The sequence below is a fragment of the Lytechinus pictus genome, chromosome 3 (genome assembly GCF_037042905.1).
Source record: "Lytechinus pictus isolate F3 Inbred chromosome 3, Lp3.0, whole genome shotgun sequence".
Classification (NCBI taxonomy): Eukaryota; Metazoa; Echinodermata; class Echinoidea; order Temnopleuroida; family Toxopneustidae; genus Lytechinus; species Lytechinus pictus.
Window position 1 is genome coordinate 23,628,794 of NC_087247.1, and position 11,357 is coordinate 23,640,150.

The following is an 11,357-nucleotide window of genomic DNA, read 5'->3' on the forward strand; positions in this document are numbered from 1 at the left end:
GTAAATATTGTAGTCCCACATGTAGACTTCCATGGTGTTGCCATGAAAATCTACATATGGGACTACAAAATTTACCGAGTTTCAATTCAAATCAAAGTCGGGAAAGAGGTGAATATTCTTCATTTCTCTGATAGTTTTCAACTAAATCAAAATATTTTCAAGGAATTATGGAAAATAGATGGCCATTTCATGGATTTAAAGATGTAAAATGTGAAATTTTAGCAATTTTTTAAATTATTTTTTAGGAGTGCGATTTTTTGTTCTCCTTATTTTTTTAGGAGCGCGGTAGGAGCACCAGCGCGACCGCGCTCCTCAAAAATGAAGGTCTGCAAGTGTACTTGTACAAGCATTAAGTAAAAATATTCTTAACTTCTTATCAATAAACTGCAAAGGAACAAAAGACTTCAGGAAAATTTAAGAATTTGAGTCTGTATCTTGCAAAACATATACACAGCATGGTTGCTGATCTACAATGTATACCAAGATATGAAGGATATAACAACAAATAAATTGGAAGAAATCTGACTCAAGATGCATACAGACATACTATAATCATCATTATTATACAATTATACTTATACACACTTAGAAAGTTTTAAAGTTGTGGTCAATTGAGGGCCATTGCTACCGACATTGACCTATTACAAATAGGTCAATGCTACAAGTAATCCTGATTACCCAATCTACCCATTCTAACATGCACGTAGCCACTTTCAGGAAGTCGTTCATTTTTACTAACCTCCCTAGTCCCTATCTCTGTTATACATCTCCATGCAAAAAAAAAAAGGAAGCTCCTCAAAAGGGCATTATGGGTAACCTTGTTTCAAAATTTAAGGTATTTTTATTCATAATTTTATCCAAAGGTATACTTTTTTTTGAAAAAATATTACATCATCTTCTCATTTTTCTTTTGTTATAGTTTTTTACATCAAATTACTTTTTTTGAGGGGGGATCAGTAATTACCATCTGTTAAAAAATATACATGTTTTTGTTTTGAAGGGCGGCCCTGGATTAATAAAGATCAAGACGAGAGTGAAAAAAGTATCATTAATTGTTTCAGCTTTGGCAAAAGTCATTTTATTTATTTCTTTATTGTTTATTTCTTCAAAACTGTACTAAGCAAACATTCGCAAATGCACAAAATAGTCTGAAATCATTCCACATTTGGGGTTATTTCTTTTTAATGTGACCATTTGGGAATTAGAGGCAGATTATTTTCCACTCATGAAAAAATATGTTATGTTTCAGCAATGGGAACCCTTATAAAGCTTAACACAAGATGGCAGTATTTATTCTTCATATTTTATCCATATTAACCCTTTCCACACGTTCTTTGCAAAAATGCACTAATTGCCGCGCGAACTTTGTATTTCACGCTCTACCAAGCAATCTATTGTATTTAACTTTACCATAATAATACCATATGTGTGTGAAATCAGGCATTATTTACCACATTTCTTATCATTATTTTCCAAAAAAATATTAAATAGTCAGGAAGCAAAATGTTGCAGCGAAAAGTTATAGCGAGTTGAATTAAGCAAAGGCATCGCACAGAGCCATATGAGTTGGCTCTAGAGCTCACATCTTCAAGCTTTGTATGCTGCAAAAACACTATGAAAAATAACAACCATTTCTCAAGTAAAAAAAACAACACCAAACAAACAAAATTCCATAAACTCACCAAAACATTGCTTCATTAATTAGTGTAAGTTTGAGTCAAATTCATTCATAAGAAAAAAAAAATGAAACTCTTAAAAAAACAAGGCAAAAGCGATTTTGTGTCTTGCCCGCTTACGAAAATAACCAGAAATATCGTAATTTGCGAGGGCACGCAACGGAATTGTATCGAAATTTCATTGTGAAATGACTGAGATGGAATAACACTTGTCATAAGAGTCTTGCATGTAAACTTTAATGTTGACCTCAAAATGAACTTTGACCATACCATGTGACCTCCCAACATAATAGCATGCAGGTCCCCTAAGTACATCTACCATCCAAGTTTGGTTGAAAAGTGATTTGCGGTTGCAGAGTTATGTGTCATAAGACTAAAGAGAGTCTTGCACGGAAACTTTAACGTTGACCTGAAAATGACCTTTGACTTTATCATGTGACCTCCGACTGCAGCATGACATGCAGGTCTCATAAGTAGATCGACAATCCAAGTTTTGGTGAAAAGTGACTTGCGGTTGCGGAGTAAGGTGTCATAAGACAGTCATGTATGTAAACTTTAACGTTGACCTGAAAATGACCTTACCATGTGACCTCCAACTGCAGTATAACATGCAGGTCCCCCAAGTCCATCTACCATCCAAGTTTGGTTGAAAAGTGACATACGGTTGCGGAGTTAGGTGTCATAAGAGAGTCTTGCACGCAAACTTTAACATTGACCTGAAAATGACCTTTGATCTTACCATGTGACCTCCGACTGCAGCATAACATGCAGGTCCCCCATGTCCATCTACCATCCAGGTTTGGTTGAAAAGTGACTTACGGTTGCAGAGTTAGGTGTCATAAGAAAGTCTTGCATGTAAACTTTAACGTTGACCTGAAAATGACCTTTGACCTTACCATGTGACCTCCGACTGCAGCATAATATGCAGGTCCCCCAAGTCCTTCTACCATCCAAGTTTGGTTGAAAAGTAACTTACGGTTGCGGAGTTAGGTGTCATAAGATCAAGATTCTTGCATGTAAACTTTAACGTTGACCTGAAAATGACCGTTGACCTTACCATGTGACCTCCGACTGCAGCATAACATGCAGGTTCCCCAAGTCCATCTACCATCCAAGTTTGGTTGAAAAGTGACTTACGGTTGTGGAGTTATGTGTCATAAGGTTTGTGACGGACGGACGACATTTGGATCCCCAAGTCTCGCCTTCACCTCTGGTGAGCGAGACAAAAATTAACTCTTGGACAATTCAATACTCAGCAAATCTATGTTGGTTGATATAAAATTTATTTGTCAGAATTTTAGGGTACATTGACCAAAAGTAAATCTTCAAAATAATTGAGAAGGGGTGATTGGGAACTAATTCAAGGCGTCTATATCTCATAGAAAATTGCTTTTGAAACTGCATTTTAAAACTGATCCAAACAACCTTTGCCCCTTGCTCCAAGCAATAACATCTCATATTCTTTTTAAGATTAACAGTCCTTTACAGAGCTTAATCTACAAGTTTGGAATTATTAATACACACCAGCATGGTGATAATTGATCAATCAAACTACTTACTAAGTACTTACATCCTTCCCCAAGACCCATAAAGACTTACCATTGAGAAGCTTTGCAAACTGAGGGTATCAAGGTCAGGCTTGGAATCCCGTTTTATGCGGAAAGAAGACTGTATTTGAGAAATAGTAATGAAAATAATCGATAGTATCTTCGCATTCATGATTTTTTTCTTTCATGTCTGGGTCCCGTTTCATAGATTTTTTTATAACAAATGCAAAATTTCTATAACAAATTATTCTCAGCCAATCAGATTGAAGGATTTCAGTAGCTATTCACTGTAATTGTAAATTTGCTAGTACATGTATAACAAGTTTTATAAAATGGCATCCAGTACTGTACATTTAGGTTATGGGACAAATTTCAATCAGTAAATGATTCACATACATGTACACGAAAAACCTATTGTGGACAATATTTACAATATTCTATAAAGATAATAATGATTAAGTTATATTTTGTGTACCAAACTGACATAATCCATATCAATCTTCTACTACATTGTAGATACTAAATACTCAGCAAATGGGTCAAAGGTAGATCTACACAGAGAAGAATACTAGTTCTGCTACATACCCGAAGACTGAAGCTTCGGAGACTGACTGTATCACTGTCCGAGTCTGTGTTCCTGCGTTTCTGCATGAGAGGCAACAAGAAAATACACTGTATATGCCATTTTGCTAAAAATTACTATATGCATTGTCGCTGAAGTCGAGAGGTGTTCTACATCACTGCATCCCTCAGTTTATCGACAACTTGTTGCCATCATTTTTTTTTTAAAGATAACAATAAGAAGATAACCTGTATTTTTCTGGGATTAAAGACATTCACTATTGAAGTCCTGTCATATTTTGGGGTTGAATTAATCCAAGGCTATTAATGGCTGTGGCACCTATTAATCTGCCTCTTGGGATATTTTTATGCTCATTTTTTTCTTATGTGTGCTGTGATATAAAAATCTGCCTTTATAGAAAAGGGCCTTGTGGCATTACCCTGAAAACATCAAAATTCATTGTATGGGCACTTTTGCGTTTGACATACTTATAATTGCAACTACAATGGAAACCTTGATTTTGATTGGCTGCTGAGCCCTGTTATCACAGCAGTTATTTTTTATAATGACAAAGTTACCATAATTGATATGAAATGGGCCCCATCATTTACATAAAGATACATGTTGTAAATTATGAGCATCACTTTTATGTATCACAAGATTTATAATGAATGAATTATGGTTATATTTCTACACACTAGCATCCTTTGGCAAGGCACTATAAATCTACATTTGCCCCTCTCCACTCAAGAGTAGTAAATAGATTCCCTGCTGGAAAGGAATTTCTTGAAAGCTTGAGCATCCGATCAGGGTAGCAGTGCTACAGCCAGGATAATAGAAACAATGTATTACATTTACATTAAGTGCTAGATCGATGCTAAATATATCACAGTATCTTTCTTTGATGGTCTAAACATGTCTACATAGGTCAAGAGAAATCAATGGAGTATTTACCCGCAGGCTAAAGCTTCTCATGCTTAGTGTATCAGCATCTTCACCGGTACATGTATTTCTCCGTTTCTGCAAGACGTAGGACAAGGGTAAAAAATGTTTAATGATTCCAACATATAAACATATGCATTAAAAAGTGGAAAGCCTTGGCAGTAAAAAGTGGAAAGCCTTGGCAGTCTCATCTGCCTTGAACAATTCAGCTTTTATTTTGTGACATTAAAATGTCAAACATTTTCTCTTCTTTTTTTTTTTACTTACTGTATATACCTTATTTTAAAGAAAAGGCATTGAGGCCAAGTCTGAACCTGAAATGCACCAAAACAAATCATGGAAGGACAAATTGAGTGCAGGCATTCTAAATTTTCTTGCCTGAATTTATCAGCATCTTAAATTATGATATCCCCCTATTTGTTGTAGACTTCCATGTTTATAAATTTGCTCCTTGCACTGAGATGGTAGTAAGATGCTCGGATTAGGGGCAAATGTTGTATATGAATACCCAGTATATGGTTGCACTGAACAGGACAATATTACTGCGTTAGAGGCTGATGGATTCAAGAAAGAAAACTGAGAGATCATGTGCGCAAATCGTCATTCCATTGTTCAAAAAGTATGAATTCTCAATCATTCATCAATTTCAATACAACAGGTACTCAGTTTTATAATTATGAGGGGAGCAATATAATTCTCTCCTAAAACTTATAAGGGGAGTAGTAGGGGAGTACTACAAAAAGCTCTTCTTTGACATACAAAGGGATTTTTTTTGTCCGATTACAAAATGGATGGAGGAATGTACACTAAGTTACAATCCACAACCAAAGGGGACAAACAATCAGATGCCCTGAATATATGCAATATTTATCTCATTTTAAATTGTGTGTTATTTATAAAACCTTGACTGAGAATGAGGTTTCCAAGGTTGGCTCTAACAATCGATCATTGACTGACATCCGTTCTACATTCAGGTTAAGTGATGTCAGAATATAGATTATACATGGAATTAAAACAATACAAAAGTGTATGATGCTGCTTGATTTCTAGTTTTTCTGCATTTCTGCATTTATCATTTTATGTCACAAAAACTCCATTCGCTTATTAGGAGAGCGATTAATCGCTCTACCAGAAATGGATTAAGGCGAGCAGTAGCGAGTGATCGCTCTTGCTCCCCTTAAAACCGAGTCCCTGAATACAAATACTAAAATTTATTACATCTAAGCCCTTTTTTTTGTGGTCTATTCATTTTTTTTCACTGTTTCTGACAAAATCTGACCAGGTCCCTATGGAAACAGTCGAGAAATGGTGTGTTCAACCATACGGACACCAAATACAAGGCTGAAACTAGCAAAGTATATTTTTGTAACTTTCTCAGTGTAACTCTTATAAATGATCTTGACAATGATCAACCAATAGCCGCTCAAAATCAATACAAAGCACACAATACATCAGCATTGCCCTGTCTTTATTATTTGTGACAGGCTATTTACTGCTGAAAAGCTTCTATTTGTTCTAATCAGGTAAATGCACACATTCACGTGACTGCACAAAGTGGAGTATAGAAAATCAAAGTTTACTATTCAGTACAGTACACACATAAACACCGAAATTGTCAAATCAATTTGAAATCAATCACTAGTTTTGGCATTAATTTTGATGGAAATTATAACCAGAATTTTCATTTTTCTGTTAAAAATACCTGGTTGGTACTCAAAAGTAATTTTGACAGTCCACTTTGAATAGAAATTTGATTTTCCACGTCTGAGAAAATGGCAAAGTTACGACAGAAAATCATAGGGCTAAGTATAAAATGGAATTCTTATTGTATCTTACCTTTCTTTTGAATGACTCAAAGAAAGACAGTTCATCTTCATCATCTGAGTATGTCTTTTTCCTTTTCCTCCGTTTGGTCTGGGGGGAAATAAAGATTGCTTCACTTAGAAAAAACAAAATCACATAGTTTCAATATTGATCAAACTTTTGAATTAAACTATTAGTGCCAAATTTGCTATACAAAGAAATTTAAGCATCATTGCTGTGTATTGATACCCAGTTTATACCAAAGTTTTTTTTTTTTTTACTTAAAATGTTTTTCATGCCAAATTTGTTTTCATCTGTATTCAAATGGACAGTGTCATGATGTTCTGCAAACAGTTTAATGGATTAATGAAAATACATGTGTAGACTTTTACACTCAATATTTCACTAAAAAGGGGGTCTTTAAAAAGTACATGTACCCCTTTCTTTTTTAGTTCATCTACATGAATAATGAAATACAGACTCTCGAAAGGTAAAAGTACAGCATAAAAAAAGGAAACAAAATTACCCCAAAAAGAAAATAACTTACTTTAACCACAAAGGTTGTGTCTGGGCATGCCATTGAAGAGTCTTGCATGAAGCTTGATAAGATAAAATTAAATGAAACTTTGTAATTATTACAGTACACAAATGTAAAATTTAAGTCAATGTTTTCAGAATGTTTCCATGAAACAATCCAATAACATTTACAATCAAGCCAACAGTGTGAGTTATTGCAGACCTAGACCAAAAGCTTCAGCAGACCTAGACCAAAAGTTCATTGGTTGTTCCGCTGAACTATGTTGGCTCCACTTGATACATACATGTAGACTGAAGAGCTTGGAGGCCCGTATGTAAAGGCAACAACATATTAAAAGAAACTGAGATCTAACATTCTGCAGAAACCAGATTTTCAGATTGTTTTTTGTACATGAAATATCAGGTTTAAAAAAAAAGAAATTACATCCAACTTGACATGTGAATGGGGATCGATAGTGAAATGTCAGAAATTGTTCAAGAAATCCAATGAAACGACGGTTATTCCTGTATAATGCAGAACATATTCATACATGTATTCACTCAAAATTGGAATCACGCGTACCATGCAGGCATAATTAAACAGCAGTATGTAGGTGCATGGCCAATACATGTATGGGAGATTCTCTCCAAACAATCTCCCATATTTGGATACTATTGCTTTGCAAAAAAGGGCAAAAGGCAAACACCAACAAGAGCATAATTTTTTCCACCCAAAATTTTGTCTCACCGAGGCAGCATGTGGATGACAACAAAAATCCTTAAATGAGAACAAAGTAGATGATAAATTTTTAAATTAGATGGTGAAAAGGGGTAATTTTCCATGAGGAATCTGCTTATCAGTACATTTCCATTTGCTGCCATGGTGATTCTTTTGTTTTGTGGCAAATGTATTGGATACCCAAATTTTTTACAAAAAATAAGTCTCTGATATTGGAGATAAATCTCCCACATGGGAGACACTCTCCCATATTGGGTGTGGGCCTAGAGGCTCTACTGTTAAAGGGATGCTGCAGGCTGAAAATATTTATCTAAATGAAAAGAGTAAAATTCACTGAGCAAAAAGCTGAAAATTTCATCAAAGTCGGATAACAAATTACGAAGTTATTGATTTTTAAAGTTTAGCAATATTTTGAGAAAATAGTTATATGCATGTCATCATGAATATTCATTAGGTGGGCTGATGAAAGATGTCACATCCCCACTTTCCTTTTTCTTACATGTACATGTATGTTATTACATGAAATCATAATTGTTTCATATTTTCATGCATGTGTGAATAATGTGTCTCCTTTTATCATAATGAAATAAGTTGCTGCAATGAATGCATTAAATCAGTTGTCAATCCAATTTTTTCAGTTCTTGGTAGAAAGAATTTGAATAAACCTTATTTCATATAAATAAAATACAAAAGAACAAGTGGGGATGTGACATCATCTATTTGCTCATTGAATATTCATGAAGACATGCCTACATGTACATGTAGAACAGTTTCACCGGAATATCTTTAAAGGGGAATCCAACCCAAATAAAAACTTGTTTTTATAAGGAAAAGAAAAATCAGACAAGTTAATAGGTGAAAGTTTGAACAATATTGGACAAGCAACAAGAAAGTTATGAATTTTTAAAAGTTGTAAATATTGGTAATCACTATAGTATACCCATGGAGACTTCAAATTGGCCGCATATGGGATGTCATAGTGATGTAAGGCAAGGACTACTCTTCCATGTACTCCAATACATATTGTGGCTAAAATGTCATTTTTCCCAAAAGTTTTATTTCAAATTATATTTTTCTTTCATGAGGACATAAAATATACTTCCTGGGTTATATTTAGATTACTGCCCCAGGGGAATGGGTACTTAGGAGAAAACCACAAATCCCTGATAATAAAGTACATGGCCTATGGGAAAGTTGTCCTTGCCCCTTGTCAGAATTTACTTACCCAGTTGCCAATTTGAAATCTACATAGTATTAGTGATCTCAATTTTAAAGTAGCTATAACTTTCTTGTTGCTTGTCCGATTTCTTTCAAACTTTCACCATTCTGTTTAATTTATTTTTCTCCTTCCCAACTCAACATTTTATGGCCAAGGCTGGATTCCCCTTTAAAATGCCATAACTTTGACTTTTGTTATTCTCTGTCTGATTTTGATCAATTTTTTAGTGTTTTGTTTGTCTGATATTTCTTTGTCTGTTATATAAATGTCATACTATTTTCAGCTCAGAGTCAGAGCATCCCTTTAAAAGGGAATTTGAATTCATGTCATTAACTTAATAAGTTAATGACATGAATTCAAATTTAATAAACTAGCTCATTCACGCTCTTGTCTCATGACTCTCATCTCACAAAACAATCAAGAATGCAATGATGATTCACCTTGACATATTTGAATTATCTTTCGGACTCTGACTTGGTATGATGGGCCTTGGCTCTGCCTCTGGGTTTGTTGCCTTTTTGGGGGGGCATGACTTTATCGGACTCGAAGCCGAAGGAGACAAAACTTTGATGGGACTCAGTGAAGTGTCAAATACATTGTCCATATCATGATCATCATTTCTTCTTGAACTCCTCGAAGCAATGGATGAGGATCTCGTTACTTTAGTTCCATGTTCTGGCACGTTATCATCCAGTTCAAGAGGCATGAATGGGGAAATAGATTTCGCGATCACTCCTCCTGCGCCAGCCGAGGTCGAGCTGCGAGTGCGAGGGCTGCCCACGTCCGATGTAAGAGGCGATGACTTCAGCCGGGCCGCTAGGCGGGGTGATCTCCGCAAGACCGGTGAGACGTTTTCTTCATTTCCCCGAGTGCTGATGATGGCGTCAGCCTTCGATTTCGCCTTCGGACTGAAACAGGGTCCACTTCTACGCCTTAGACTATCTGTTGATCCACGATTTCTTTTCATTTTTGCCTTCGTTACCCAACTCACAATCCTATTTATTTTTTCAGCAGAAAGTATTCGTTAAAAAAATAATCCTGGCCAACCGAAGGCGAAGCAGAAAACTTTCAAATCACCGCTTTCAATTCGCTGCTGCGCAGTAATTTTGTCCAGTATTAATTGTGCATACCGTATACCGTAAATAGTACCGTAGTAGCAGCGAATCCAATAGTGCATAATTATATGCAGCGCAGTCGGCCAGCCAGTGGATTTTTTTTTACCAGCGCACACATCCAACGAATTCTCATGCACTCACAAGCGGAGAGAAGGAATATAGGTGGGGAGCACTATATAGCGTACCTACGGGGGGGGGGGGGGGGGGGGGGGGGGGCAGGGGGGCACTCTGACCCCCCTGACGAGTCACAACCCATGCAAAAACGTATCTTTGCCCCCCCTGACGGGCTTGAAAAACCTTTTTTGCCCCCCCCCTGACGAGCTTTAAGACCTTCAATGCCCCCCTGACGAGCTTGAAGACCTTTTTTTTTTTTTTTTGCTTGTCAATTTTTTTCTGGTACGAAATCCTTTATTTGTGATCGAAGACCTTTTTTTTTTTTTTTTGCTTGGCGTTGGCGGACGGTTTTGCCCCCCCCCCCCCCCCCCGTGGAAAATCCTAGGTACGCCACTGGTGGGGAGAAAACAATTAAAGAAGAAAGAGAGAATCAGAATGAAATGAAAACTTTAAAAATAGAAACTACATGTATCAGGTCACTACAAAAACAACAACAGCAATTTCGATTTAACTTTTATATTCTTTGTCCGAGTTTGATGTTTTATTAATTTTGTTTGATTTGTCTTTATGATCTACTCAAATCACATTAATTTCAGCCTGGAGTACCCCTTTAAACACGTTTCTTTTAAAATAATTTAAAAAGACAATATCTCTGCATTGAACAGTTTAAGTGCGTGATATGTTTTTTATATATAAACGGGACCTTTCAGATCATATAATCAGTTCAGTATAGGCCCTATATATCAATAATCAAGCGTTTAGAGTTTTCCCAGTTTTCATTGTTTTTTTTTCCAGCGAGATATACATCCTGTTCATGCTTTTTAAAAAGTGCTTTTATCTGAAATTAAGCTCCTCTCTGTGAAATTTCACAAACAGCTAGTCCTTGAAATGCCCCCGAGCCGGCATATAATATTTTCATCACTTTGCTAAAACAATAATTGCATAATTACGCATTATGTTCATTCATTACAAAAGGTACTTAGAATGTCCAGTTTGTGGGTCATAATCTAAAAAAAAATCGCATGGCATCATTGTATTATAGCGGCACCCACATCCTCTTCATAATCCATCACCTCCCTTTCGAGTGGTAGGGCCTTAGTTTGATAAATACTTCAACTTGCGCT

General features: G+C 35.9%; 1 protein-coding gene across 1 annotated transcript; it reads right to left on the minus strand.

Moving 5' to 3' along the window:
• Positions 1–243: 243 nt before the first annotated feature.
• On the minus strand, positions 244–10,106 carry LOC129255769 (uncharacterized). The gene is made up of 6 exons (XM_054894098.2): positions 9,445–10,106; positions 7,078–7,129; positions 6,564–6,641; positions 4,740–4,805; positions 3,809–3,868; positions 244–3,344 (listed from the first exon to the last, which is right to left on the minus strand). The coding sequence occupies exons 1-6, from the start codon at positions 9,969–9,971 to the stop codon at positions 3,243–3,245; spliced, it is 885 nt and encodes a 294-aa protein (XP_054750073.2). The 5' UTR covers positions 9,972–10,106; the 3' UTR covers positions 244–3,242.
• Positions 10,107–11,357: the final 1,251 nt, after the last annotated feature.